Source organism: Chrysemys picta, chromosome 18, assembly GCF_011386835.1.
Source record: "Chrysemys picta bellii isolate R12L10 chromosome 18, ASM1138683v2, whole genome shotgun sequence".
NCBI lineage: Eukaryota > Metazoa > Chordata > Testudines > Emydidae > Chrysemys > Chrysemys picta.
Genome location: NC_088808.1, coordinates 13,900,534 through 13,914,257, shown reverse-complemented (window position 1 = coordinate 13,914,257; position 13,724 = coordinate 13,900,534). Strand labels below are relative to the sequence as shown.

Here is a 13,724-nt window from a genome sequence, read left to right as displayed (position 1 = left end):
CAGATTTGTTCAATTTGAACTAAGCAATGAAATTCCAACACCACACACAGAATAGGACAGCAACAACACAAGACCAACATGCAGAACATCTGTGATTCAGCTTGCTGCTTTGCCTAACTGTGGGAAGGAGGAGACAGCAGGCTAGGCTCAGAAACGGATTTGGATTTTCAACCTCTGGGAACATTCTTGAAATCATGGACTCCATCCCAGGGAGTAAGGAAGCAGGCTGCTCCACTCATGAATACCCCAAGCCAGCCAGTCTGGAAAGCAGCACTTGTGTCCGCTCCAGAAAGGGAACCACCTTTGCACATATACCATTCCAGTGCTGCAGCAGCTAACGAGAGAGAATAAACAAGGAGTGGAAGTAGAGGAACAAAAAACTCACAGTAAGAATATTTTGGGGGTGAAAAGGGGCAGAGCAGCAAAACATGATTCACTAGCATTCAGCCGCTTACGCATAGCATAGCAGGGTTATCAGGCCACATGTCTATTTAGTAACAAGAAAAGCTGCCTAGCAAGACCTCTACTTACAGGTTCTCTCAAAGCCGATCTGCCCAGCAGAATGGTCCATAGTTCTCTGCTGCTCCTATAAATAAAGAGAAAAAACAAAGTTCTCTCTCTAATTCAAACATGGCTCAAGGCTGATGTTCAGCCTACAAGTTTTTAAACTTGGTTTTCACTTAGAGCAGATAAAGTGGTAAGCACATTTATATTAACTACTGTAATTGGTTCAATCCAGTTTTGCTACCTGGATGCCTACAGTTAGTTAGTATAAGGAAACCAAAGTAAGCATGTAGAGATCTTTCATTCAGTTTTGTTCGCTGCTGTTCACAGCTTCCTCCTTGGGTGGAACAATATCAAAGTAAGGTGAGAAATTCCACCAGTTTCCCAAAAGGCACAAACTTTGCCAGAACTACTCAGCATAGCTTAGCTAAACTAAGCCTCTTGTTTGTATCTGTTTCCCAAACACTCACTAAGAACACAGAAGAAAAGGCAATCAGTCTGTGTTAGGAAGTATTTCAGATCAAATCCTTATCCTACCAGATCTCAGAAAGGAAGGTGCAACTCTGCAAAATGTAATGAACAAAATCTAGCTATTTAAAATAGCTGTGCAAACAGCAACTTCCAAAATACCGCTTTCTGGAGTTTAAGAAATTGATGTTCTGGTGGCAATGTAATCCAAGTCAGGAGTTAAACTAAACCATAAAGCCTGCCATGCAAGGTCTGTCTAGAGATGAACAGACAGGTTATGTGAAATATGCTCATCTGACAGTTTCTCAGATTACCATCTAGAGAACCTAATCAGAAAATGAGCTCCCGGGATAGCTAGAATAACAGAGAATGAAAGTGGCAGCTCTGAAGTCGTCTACACCTCCAGAGAAAGTACCAAAAGCCACCAGAGGCATTATTTTGTAAGACTTAAAGAATGAAATATCTGCAGCCTGATTTGCTGCCATTCAAAATAGACCTGGGAAGTTAGAATGCTATTTTGAGTAAATTAAGGGAATGTCTACATGAACATTTACTGCATGGCAAGCTGGGGTGTTAATCTACAGCTCTCCAACATGCTGTGCACTAACTGTCCGTGTGGACCTTTCTGCTGAGTACTAAAAGTTCTCTACTGCATACTGACATACTGCTGTCAAACCACGATACGTCAAAGGGCACAAGGGAACTTTTTGTGCGCAGCAGCACGATCCACACAGACAGTTCAAGTGTGGCACACTGGAGCACTACAGATTTATATGCCAGCTTGCTGTGCACTGTGTTCATGCAGACATGCCCTAAATCTGGAATTGCACTAGACTCCATTGCTAAAGAACATCTCCTGATATGATTAAGCAACAAAATATGGGTGCAATCCCTCTGTCCCATGCAGAGAACTGAATGACCATAGAGTTCTCCCAAGAAAGGAATCTTTGTAATGCAGAACATCAATATGCCTGAGCCAACTCTGTCTCATTTCCACTCCTGCCAAACCTTCTCTGTGATTAAAACAGGCCTCTGATTCTGGCCAATTTACTTATTTAGACTGTATGCTATTTGAGACACCAACTTTCTCTTACTACATATTTATATAGTGCCCAGCAAAACGGTGGTTCTCTTCCAACCGGGGCCTTGGCACTACAGTAATGCAAATAATACACCTCTACCCCAATATAACACTGTCCTCGGGAGCCAAAAAAATCTTACCATGTTATAGGTGAAATCGCGTTATATCGAACTTGCTTTGATCCGCCAGAGTGTGCAGCCCCGCCCCCCCGGAGCACTGCTTTACCGCGTTATATCCAAATTCTGTTATATCGGGTTGCGTTATATCACGGTAGAGGTGTACATAACAAAAATCTTACTTGGCGTCAGGCTTTCTTTCCATCGAGTTTGAAGGTGTTAGAGTTCCAGCAAGACTCAAAAGCATTTCCAAAAACAATGAGGACACCTTCTGTGCAAAGTGACCCATGAGGCTTATTCAGAGCGAAAAATCCTATGTATATTTCACAGACTCATGGAAATGTAGTGTTCAATTAAAAGGGCAAATCAGCTCCCAGAATGTCACACTCATGATAAAACTATCCCTGTGATGTAAAAATCTGATCTCTGGCCTCAAGCCTTTGTAAACTTTTAGAGCTTTAACCTCCAGGAACAGACTATACTGCATCACATTCTGCAAAGCAAAGTGGATAACATGTAATTTTTTTGTGTCTGTCATACACACAGGAATGTTGTGTATAGACATACAACAACTCAACCAATGTGTCCCCTTCTAGAGATGTGCAACTCTGATGTAAATCGAGATTTCAATTTGGCAGCAAAACCCCTTTAAACAGTAGCTCTAATTTTGTTAAATCACACTCGCCACTTAGCCTTCTAAAAAAGACAGAGAACAAAAGGAACACAAAGAAAATGTTAATTCACCACTAGTCCCTGTGCCACGCTTCCCAAATAGTTCCTGTCACTTCTAAAGAACATATTACCTTTCCAAACATTTAAATTAGGAGGGACAGAGGCAGATCTACACTTCATCAGCATGATTCATTATTAAAGTGTTTGCTCTCCTATCCAGCTCACATCATAGTTGGATTGCAGTTCATTTGGGATTTTAATGTTAGGTGTTTACAAAAACTTGGTGATTGGTACCATCAGGTTCCCCCATATTCCATTCAGACAACTTAATCTTGAGCCTCCGAGCAAGGCTCTCTTATGCCACCACTTCCACCTTCCATTCAGCTGCACATGCTCTAACTCACCAGACTAGGATCCAAGACTAAGATTTAGGGGAGCCGAAGCTCCAGAGAGTAAGTGTCCACAGCCAAATGGCAGGTCTTGCTGGTATGGTTGGGGTATTAAGTGTCTAATAAATTGCTGCAGTGGCCCTAAGAGATCGGGAACCACTTGTTTTATTACAGAGAGGAGGAAGGTGGAGAGGATTGCATGAAAACTGATATTCAACTTGGCCATGATCAGTTGTGGTAAAATGCTGAAATAGATTTGATGTTATTTAGTAAAAATAGATGGTTTCTTGGGGCTCTACAACAGCACCCCACCAATTCCCCTTCACACACTCACTAAGCAGGAAAAGGTCTCAAACAGGGATACGTTCATTACATCCTGAGGGGGCAAATAAGAACCAAATGGAAGTAGACTATACCCTAATTACCCCTGGGGTTTACAGTCCTCCTCAGCCCCCATACACCACTATTTCCAAGAGCTCTTCAATGGAATAAGTTCTTAAAATGCATATAGATTTCATGACCACACGGTGAACCGTCTGTTTTGATATTTGCAAACAGGCTCAGAGGACGTCAGTAGGTCAGCTCATCTAGACAGGTGGCATTGCAGAGATTTCCACTAGCAGAGCAGCCCTGTGTGTGGCCCTCATTAGAGCCCAGACGAACGCGGTAACAGGACCAACCACGCAGCAGGCTGGGAGAAGGGACTCTGGTGCCAGGACAGACTCCATCCCAATGGGGCAGAGAGCAGAGTCTGTGCCAATCGGAGGGCACCAAAGAGGCCATTCAGTCAGCGACCCCAGCTTCTTAGAAATGGCCCGATCCGCTACCCGGGGCTTGTGTGCAGAGGCCCTGGGTGCGTTTGCAGCAGGGGGTGAGCTCTGCTCCAGGGCAGGATTCGCCTCAGGTGAGAGGCGGTCATTGGGAGGGGGACTCTCCTGGAAGAGATGGGAGCGCAGTGGAAGTGGCTGCTAAAGCGGGTAGCGGCCTCTCCTGAGGAGGGCAGCTTGGGGGTGCAGTTGAAAGGGGTCAGGGTGGGGGGTCACGGGGAGGAGCCTCTCGGATATGCCGGGGGTCAGGGGGAGGAGCCTCTTTTGGGGGGAAAACACCAGAACGGTGCACTGGGGAGGGGGCAGGACCTGCTCCCTCCCGCCCCGCCCCGTTTGCCGTTTAATGACGAGCTCCCCGGTCCGGCCGCTATCCCCAGTGTGTGTGGGTGGCGGGGAGTGGGGAGTTCTCTCAGCGGCACCCGCGTTCCCTTACCTCGCGCACAGCCCGCCGGCCGCCATCTTCGCTCCCGTCTCACGTGACCCGTTACCCGCCGCACCGGCCTGGCGCCTGCATCACGTGACGGGGACCCGCTCTTCCCTCGCCTCCGAGGGTCCCCCATCACGTGACAGACACGGGCCGCAAGATGGCGCCGTCCAGTGAGGTGAGTTGGTGAGGGAGGAAGGAAGGTGCATAGCGAGAACCCCAACAAGGCTTCCCTATAGAGTTCTATAGGTGCCAAGGGAAGTGTAGCGTGGAGGTGGCTATGGGGGCGCTGTTGTACACGAATATGCAAGAGCCGAGATGGTTGCTGTAGAGTCCTATAGGTGCCAAGCCCAGGGTAACGTAGGGCTAGCGTGGAGTGAGAGGGGCTAGGTGCGCTGCGGGGCTCCGTGGCAGGGGTAAGGGTAAGAGGAGTGCGCTGTGGGGTAGCGTGTCTGATACAGGGGCGGGTTGGGGGTGTTGTTTTATATAAGAGCCCATTTGGGGAGTGAATAGGGTGACCAGATGTCCTGATTTTATAGGGACGGTCCTGATTTTTGGGTCTTTTTCTTATATAGGCTCCTATTATCCCCCCACCCTCTGTCCTGATTTTTCACATTTGCTGTCTGGTCACCCTAAGGGTGAAGCTGAACACAAGAAGTATAGCGGGGAGGTGAGCCTGTTACGGTGCAAGCTCCTGAAGGGGAGGGGGTCATTTTGTCTCTCCTGCACCGAGTCTTCTTCCTGACCCGTAGTTTGCTACTCACTTGGATTTTAATTCGGGTGAGCAGTTCGAGTTCAACCCCAAACTCGCTTGTAGGCTTGATCTCGACCTGCTTACCCGAGCGAAAGTCCGAGCTGTTGTGCCTTCACTGCTATTTTAACCAGAGGTAGTTAGCAAACCTGAGTAAAGAACATCCCTCTTTTTGCGGGGAAGGCGTAGCCCTAGTGAAGCCCTATATAAGCCAGTGAGAAAAGACAGACATACTATGGACTTTCCAACAGATGAGAAAGCTGAGTCTTGGGAGCTGAGTGATGCTTTGTTTTATACCAGGTGGCTGCACCTTCCAGGTGGAATGGATTATTTTTTATGCTGTTAGTCGCTTCATTGAACACACAAAATACACTTCTGTCTTCCATAGTATCTTCAGTATAGTGTCCCAAAATACCATAGTGGAAGTTGAATAACAAAGTAGAATATAGTGGAGAGAGAAATAAATTAAGTAGTGTAGCTAAGAATGAAATTACGTTTTCTATTTTAGCTGAGATGTGAAGTCAGATGAATATCAGAGGTGGAGAGAGAAATTAAATCTGCGCTAGCTGTCAGGAACTATAAAGGAGAAGTCGTGCAACTAAATGAAAGAACAGGAGGCTTGTACTAACTGAAACAAATATAAAGAGGCAGGACCCATGAGGCAAATAGGGACAAGTCCATGGAGGGCTTTAAAACAAAAAGTGGATCCTGAAATGAGCAAAGAGCATGTGAAGATGTTTGAGTATGAGAATAACATGGTCTGTTCCATATGTGAGCAAGTGGGACCCGCCCTGGCATTCTGGAGTTTGAAGAGATCATATTTGGAGAAATCATAGAGAAGGGAAAGGCAACAGTTGAGGCAAGAGGAGATAATGATAAAATAGCCCTCATTACACATCTACAGGTCAGTAGTTTTCAAATTATGCTGTAGCTGCATTAAAATAGAAGACATATGTCAATTCATACTTGGGATTTCAGCCTTCTCAAGGTGCTTCACGATTAGGACTGGTTACTTTCCCATTTGGGTGCAGTAGTTAGGTGTCGTTGCTGTAGGGGCTGGAGCTCTTAAATGTCCATGTTGGCCAATAACTGTTCCTCCGCCTCTGGTTTGCATGTAGGGGTTTCCCTGCACTCTCCTACTGGCAGGTCCTTGCCCCATTTTCTATATCTAGAAACAGACAGAAGTGGGCTGCTCAAAGCCAGTATTGGCCCTGTGTGAAGGAGAATTGTCCCAGATTACTTCCAACCTCAATCAACTCTATGAAATTAATTTTCCTCCCATTGTTTCAAAACTGAAAAATGATTTGTTGTATTGGGGAAAAAATACATTTAGTTTGGCTTGGTTGTATAGCAACAATAAAAATGTATTTGGTTGCCAAAAAATGAATTCATATTTCAGCCCCTGTCTGTATAAATTCCAAAAACCTCTAGAGGAAATTCAGACAAGGATTATTAAATGTATAATATTAAGAACAAAATTCTGCATAAACCCACTCTGAAAGGGGGGATTATCAGTCATCAACATCATCACTTCCATAACCGCAATGGTCGTTGGGGCACTATCACTGATGAGCAATCAACCAATTGTCTTCACCCATGACGATTGTGTGTCCGTGCTTGAGTCTCCGCGAAGTCCATTCCTGTCCACTCTTTTACGTTGTCAATCCATCTCTTCTTCTGTCTACCTCTTCTCTTCCCCTGTACTGTGCCATGGAGGATGATCTTGGATAGGCCAGATGATCTTGTTACATGGCCATACCACTTCAGTTTGCGCTTCTTCATGGTTGTCAGGAGGTTTTCATATGACCCAGCACGTTGGGTGATGACGTCGCAGACCTCTTCATTAGTGACATGGTCAAAGTAGGGTATGCCCAGGATTTTACGGAAGCATCTCATCTCTATTTTCTGTTCAATTCCTGCCGTAAGGGTCCATGACTCGCACACATACAGAAAAATGGAGATGATCAGTGCGTGCAGCAGTTTCAGTTTGGATTCCAGGGAGATGTTCTTTGTTCCCCAAATTGGCTTTAATTTTGCCACTGTTGCTTCTCACCGTCCCGGGCCAATGGGGGCGGCGAGAAGCCGCGGCCAGCACATCCCTCGCCCGCGCCGCTTCTCGCCACCCTCATTGGCCGGGGACGGCGAACCGCGGCCAGTGGGGGCTGTGATCGGCCGAACCTGCTGCGTCAGCAGGTAAATAAAACTGGCCCGGCCCGCCAGGGTGCTTACCCTGGTGAGCCGCGTGCCGAACGTTGCTGACCCCTGCCCTAAAATAATGGTATTTTGGAGGAAAGTAGCATATAGAATTTTCAAAATAACTAAAGTTAGGCTACCCACAGAACCTATAGTGATTCTATTAGGTTACAGTCCAAAGGAGGCTATTGAGTCAGGAAAGGCCCTATTGAGAACACATTTGCTACTAGCAGCCAAATGCACGATAGATCTCCTAACGCTAGTGACATGGAGAAATAAAGTATTGGAAAGCCTTTCACTGCCAAAAAATGACAGAAAGACTTATATAAGTAGAGTTTATAATGTGTGATTACCATGTTTGGAATCTGAACAGACTTAGGCAAAGGTGGACAGATGTACATTAAGATGAGTGGAAGTTTGCACAATAGTCTGAAGTATTTAATGTCTTGTTCCATCACAGAGGCTTTTTCCTCCGAAGTTTTGAGTTTTCTCCATTTGTTTGGAATCTTTTGCCAATACTTATAACTGAATAGAAAGGATCAGCTTGGACAGAAATTCCAAGTTATTTAGTACTACTAAATACTCTAATTAACCAAGGGAGAAAGGTCAGATGGGTTAAAATGCTGGAGAGTTGCTATTTTAAAGGGACACTATAGATTTGTCACATTTATGTCTGAATAATTTTACTTACCAGAATTAGAAATAACCACTAAGATTACTATAACTTGAAAGATTTTGGAGAAAGAAAATACTAACTCTCTTCGGTTTGTTTATATTATATATATGACAGTGCTTTGTGTAGCGTCAGTTTTCCCTTACACAGTTTACACAGCAACGCTGGAGGGAAAATATTTTTAAAAATAGGACAATGTGACTGTAAATCCACAGAAAATCAGAAGAAAGGAGTTAGAGGCAAGGGGAAGACCTGAAATGACCTTTAACTCTTTTTATTTTAATTGACCAATTTTCAAGTTGACGGTGTCAGTTCCTTTTTTTAAAACACGAGTAGCCATTCTGCATAATTTTGCTTCTGATTTGTTTTGTGTTTCAGTTAATTTGTACCTTGTGGGGTTTTTTTTTTGTTTTTTTTTTATTTAATTTATGTTTTTAAAGATCAGATGTTGCTTATGGTAGAAACAGTATTGTCGGTTCTATCAATAAAATGATTGCCTATGTAACATGCATATTTTCATCTCTTCTTTAATATTTATTTTATATAGCACCATGGCATGTGGGTGCATTAATTTCACTTCATTCTGTAACAAACTCATCACCAAGCTCTTCTGTCGTTGTCTAACTTAGAGATGTCCAAGTGCTCTTTCCAGTGCAGTTCTTGTGAGTGCTGCTATTTAGTATTTGCATACACTCCTTGCAGAATATAAAGCATTCCCTCTATACTTTTAGGAGAGAGAGGAAAAATCTGGCACTGCAATAGAAGTATTTAGTATTTGCATGTGAATAAAAGTACTGTGAGATTTGGCTATGGCATTGCAAGCTGAGTTTTCTGATTCTTGAAAGCAGTAGAAAATGCTGGTTGACTTATTTCCATCCTGATTTTATTTTTCTCGTGACAGGAATCAAAGCTTTCAACTGAGCTTCAGAAAATAAATAATGAGAAGAAGGCCTCAGGTATTCTAGTAGTCTCTTTAATTTTATTATTTTGTTTATTTTTATAGGCGTTGCAGTAGGATGAAAGTGAACTTTTACTAATGGACCAAGGACTGTATTGAAAATTTTGGAATCTGACAGTTGTAAAGATTCTGAAACCACAGGATGCCTCTGACTGGAACCATGTTAAACAAACCAGTGCTTTTGGAATCCCTGATTGTGTTCATCATTGTGTTGTGTGTGCACATGGTAGTTTGGGACCGGTATTCCTGGTGTGCTATCGCTCTTGCTGTTCAGGCTTTTTATGTCCAATTTAAATGGGACCGTCTACTCCGACTGGGTGGGGCCGTATTCCAATTTCGGACGACAGCTAACAGTGGCCTCCTACCAGCTAGTATGGTCATCCCACTCCTGGGGATTGTGATGAAGGAGAGATGCAAAGCTGCTGGCATTGTGTACTTTGAACGTTTGGGCATAGTTGTGGCCTCCACGGGCATGGTGCTAGCCCTCTTCCTATCTGTAATAGCAGTTGGCATCACAAGGCCTGTGCCAACTAACACCTGCATACTTTCAGGCATTGCTGGCAGTATAATCCTCTATACCATGAAGTATTCTTTAACTGTTTCTGAAGTGATAGAGATTCTGGAAGTGCTGCTTATTTTTGTCTACCTCAGTATGATCTTGCTCTATCTGTTGCCTCGATGTTTTACTCCTGGGGAAGCATTACTAGTCCTTGGGGGTATAAGTTTCATCCTCAAACAGCTCATTAAACGCTCACTGAACGTGACAGAGGGCAGAACGGATCCTGTAGACTTCGTCCTTCTAGTGGCCGTGGCTGGGGTGGTCCTTCTTGGGATTTTCTTCACTGCTCTCTTCTTCTTCATGGATTCAGGAACCTGGACATCCTCTATGTTTTTCCACATGATGACAGCAGTGCTGGGACTGGGGGTCCTCATGCCTTGGCTTTACCATCTGATCCAAAGGAATCCCTTGCTCTGGTTGCTCCGGTTTCTGGTTCAGACACAGACAAGAGTTTACCTCCTTGTGTACTGGACCCTGTTGGCTGCCTCTGCGTGCATGGTGGTTCTTTACCAGAATTCCAAGAGATCATCTGAATCTAAAAAGCACCAAGCTTCAACCATCACCAGAAAATACTTTCACTTCATTGTGGTGGCTACTTACATCCCTGGGCTAATTTATGACCACCAGCTTCTCTACATTGCTGCAGTGCTGTGTCTGGTAGTGTTTATCCTTTTAGAGTACATACGATACTTCAGGATCAAGCCATTTGGCCAAACACTCAGGCACTTGCTCACTCTCTTTTTGGACGAACGAGATAGTGGACCTCTGATCTTGACTCACATTTACCTACTTGTTGGGATGTCCCTGCCAGTGTGGTTGTTCCCCAGGCCTTGTGCTCCGAAAGGTACCCTATCTGGAGCAGGAGCATTGGTTCCCTACTCCGGGGTACTGGCGGTAGGGGTGGGAGACACAATAGCCTCAATTTTTGGCACTACAATAGGGGAAATCAAATGGCCTGGGACAAAGAAGACATTTGAAGGGACAATGACTGCCATCTTTGCTCAGATCATTGCTGTGGCTCTTATTCTGATCTTTGATGGCAGAGTGAACCTGAACACCAGCTATGCCTGGATTTTGGGATCCATCAGCTTAATTTCCCTTTTGGAAGCCTACACTACCCAAATAGACAATCTGCTCTTACCTCTCTACCTCCAGATACTGCTCATGGCTTAGAGACATTGCCAGGAACAGACACTTCCTTTCTAGCTAGGGGTGGTAATGAGCCATGCATCCCTGCTGAGAGCTCAATAGAGCCAGTTTGGTACGAAATGCTATATTTGGTATAGCGGGTAGAACAGCTAATGACAGAAAGGAAATAGTTCTTCAACTCTTAATTTACAATAAAAGTAAAGGCTGCTGTTTGTTTTTTGTTTGTTATTTAATAGCTAAAGCAGCACTAACTGTTGCATCCTCTCAGAGGAGTAACAGGAAACCATCCACGTGATACTGTGATTCGTAGAGTTGGTGATGCTGAATTAGATATACAGTCATAGTGATTTTGTTTCCAGGTCTCTTCTGGATGCACTGAAGCAGAAGGGGTGGGAAAGGTGAGTTCACTAGAAGGGAACAGATGGGGTCATTACATTTTCCTAAAAAGCAACAGAGGGTCCTGTGGCACCTTTGAGACTAACAGAAGTATTGGGAGCATAAGCTTTCGTGGGTAAGAACCTCACTTCTTCAGATGCAAGTACCTTGCATCTGAAGAAGCGAGGTACTTGCATCTGAAGAAGTGAGGTTCTTACCCACGAAAGCTTATGCTCCCAATACTTCTGTTAGTCTCAAAGGTGCCACAGGACCCTCTGTTGCTTTTTATAGATTCAGACTAACACGGCTACCCCTCTGATACATTTTCCTGGTTTTGCTACCTTAGAAGTTTGAAATAGACACAGTTCACCAGATGTATGTAGTGGTGGTGTAGCCATATTGGTCCCAGGATGTTAGTGAGACAAGGTGGGTGAGGTAACCTTTATTGGATCAACTTCTGTTGGTGAGAGAGACAAACTTTTGAGCTACACAGAGCTCTTCTTCTGGTGACCTCAAGAAGAGCTCCATGTAGCTCCAAAGCTTGTCTCTCTCACCAACCAGAAGTTGGTCCAATAAATGATATTACCTCACCCACCTTGTCTCTCTGTTCACCAGCGCAGGCTCCTACAAAGCTTGTGCACTGTACTGGCATGCCACCGGGTTGAGTCCTGGTATCTTTGTCCATGTGAATTCTGCCTCTTTCAATAAAAGCATGCTGTTGCAGTGAGGGTGTGCACCACCTGCAGCATAGGATCAAATTGTATGAAGACTGCCACGTCATCTCTCATTTCCTGTTACAAAATTAGAAGACCTCTGCCAACTAGAGTGAAAACAGCACTAATGCTTATTCTGTTTAAAGTAATTTCAAATACAGAGAATGTCAAACTTAGTTTATTGGAAGAGCATGGATAGATAGGTTTGCAGGGTGAAAACAATAGTCTTTGTGGCTAAAATTTTGATTTACTTGCCAGTTCTCTGGAATAAACCAAGTTCTACCTTTTTCATGCTCTTGATCTCTTGAAATTACATTGAACAAAACTTGCTTTATATGTGAATTTTTTTTTAAAGCTACATTAAAAAATTAATCTCCATTGAAAAGAGTCCCATTTCCAGATACAATTTTAAAGAGAGATTAGGTTAAAACTCATTTAAAATCCTTTCCTGTGTTACTCGTAACACATTAGATTATTAAAACAAAGTATTTTAACAATCCAGTGTGCTTCTCTGCTACTCATACAGTTTGATTTACTTCTTGCATTTCTCTCAGATTGAACAAAGAAAATCACTGAAGTCAGTTTCACAGCTGTTTATAATAAGTAATGTTCTGGTTTTCATATATGCACTAGTACAGGCTGCAGTGTTTGGTTTGTAAATCATTAGGAGGGTTGAGGGGGGACATTTAAATCTGGACAAATGGTTTTCATTAAAAATCATCCATGAAAGCATTTCTATTAAAATGTAAATTCAGGAGCAAAACTACCTGCTGCTGCCCCTTTAATTAGGATCATAACTCAGTACAATTGAAACAATTCACTGTTTATAGCCAAAAAACCTTTCCATTTTTGTATATTTAATCCTTTGAAACATTTCTACTTCTAGGAATGCTCTGTCATTAGCATGCAAAACTTCCATTAGGACCAGATTAAGCTGATTTGTATCCTGCCTCTTCCACCCTCCCATGGAGTACCTGGTAGGGTATTTGCTTGCAAGAATTCTTGTCCAGGGAAGTTGATTCTGGTCCCTGCTACAGCATCTTTGACATTTCTGCTGTGTAAAGGGGCCACAGCGGTTCCCTGGGGCAGAACCCCGTCCCCAGCCCTAGAGCAACATAGGGGCAAACTAGGCAGCTTAGCACCATCCTGTGTAGCCCCAAGTTTGGGACTGGGAGTGTATTGGTGTTAGCAGGAGGATTGGCCAGAGAGTATTGTGTGCTCTGGTTATTCTCTGCTGCAGAGTCAGACCACCTCCAATCATTCTGGGATGCACTGGCCCCTGGAACAACCGAGAGAGTATCACATTTGCCCACCCTCCTCCAACCCTCTTGGCCTTCTCTTTCTGGACCATGCCTCCTGAGAGACACAGCACAGCATCTCTCCTCGGACTTTAAGTATGGTCAGAAAATGACTGTGATTAACAGAGCAATAGGCTGTGAGGCACTGCTCCAAGGAAACAGCCCTGGAGAGATGGATGGTGCAAGAGTACAGTGACCCTTAGCAACAGTGAATCCAACATGTTGCACAGCTTAGTAATTCTCATGTTCTAGCGAGACAGAGTAGGACATTCTTTCTACATCTGTCTTCAAATCACATTGAACAGAGCACAGAAGGGAAAGGAGAGATGAACCAACTTTCTTAGCAGGAAAATGCTACTTTAAAAAAAATTAATTAGAAAGGTGGAGTCTTTTTCCCACAGTAACTAAGAAAAAGCCTTAGCTACCACCCATCCTGTGTTCTGCACTTGGTAACAGAGCATTCAGGTGAAGGTTGATATAACACTAAAGCCATAAAACAAAGCACCAGAACCGAAGGTTACTCTGTCCCCTGCTTATTGACATCAAAACAAGGTCTGAAAAAGGTAGGAAAGAT

General features: G+C 44.0%; 2 protein-coding genes across 6 annotated transcripts in view; one reads left to right on the top strand and one right to left on the bottom strand.

The window, feature by feature from the left end:
- NUP188 (nucleoporin 188) overlaps window positions 1–4,569 on the bottom strand; it is a 47,474-nt gene extending 42,905 nt beyond the window's left edge. For both annotated transcript variants that reach the window (XM_008169212.4, XM_005293386.5), the window contains exons 1-2: window positions 4,491–4,569; window positions 532–586 (exon numbers count right to left, since the gene is read on the bottom strand). In XM_008169212.4, coding sequence (XP_008167434.1) covers window positions 532–586; window positions 4,491–4,516 — 81 coding nt within the window. In that variant the 5' untranslated portion in view covers window positions 4,517–4,569. The remainder of the gene's footprint in view (window positions 1–531; window positions 587–4,490) is intronic.
- Window positions 4,112–10,976, top strand: DOLK (dolichol kinase). Of its 4 annotated transcripts, XM_024106105.3 has the most exons (3): window positions 4,527–4,659; window positions 5,741–6,136; window positions 9,102–10,976. In XM_024106105.3, the coding sequence occupies exon 3, from the start codon at window positions 9,199–9,201 to the stop codon at window positions 10,786–10,788; it is 1,590 nt and encodes a 529-aa protein (XP_023961873.1). In that variant the 5' UTR covers window positions 4,527–4,659; window positions 5,741–6,136; window positions 9,102–9,198; the 3' UTR covers window positions 10,789–10,976. The 4 variants fall into 4 exon arrangements, with proteins under 4 accessions (XP_065428407.1, XP_005293444.1, XP_023961873.1 ...); XM_065572335.1 differs by lacking the exons at window positions 4,527–4,659; window positions 5,741–6,136 and adding an exon at window positions 4,112–4,134; XM_005293387.4 differs by lacking the exon at window positions 5,741–6,136 and having other exon boundaries at window positions 4,521–4,659.
- Window positions 10,977–13,724: the final 2,748 nt, after the last annotated feature.

Bases quoted from the DNA above. Each gene is read 5' to 3' on its own strand.
- DOLK (XM_065572335.1), top strand. From the start codon at position 9,199: ATGCCTCTGACTGGAACCATGTTAAACAAACCAGTGCTTTTGGAATCC.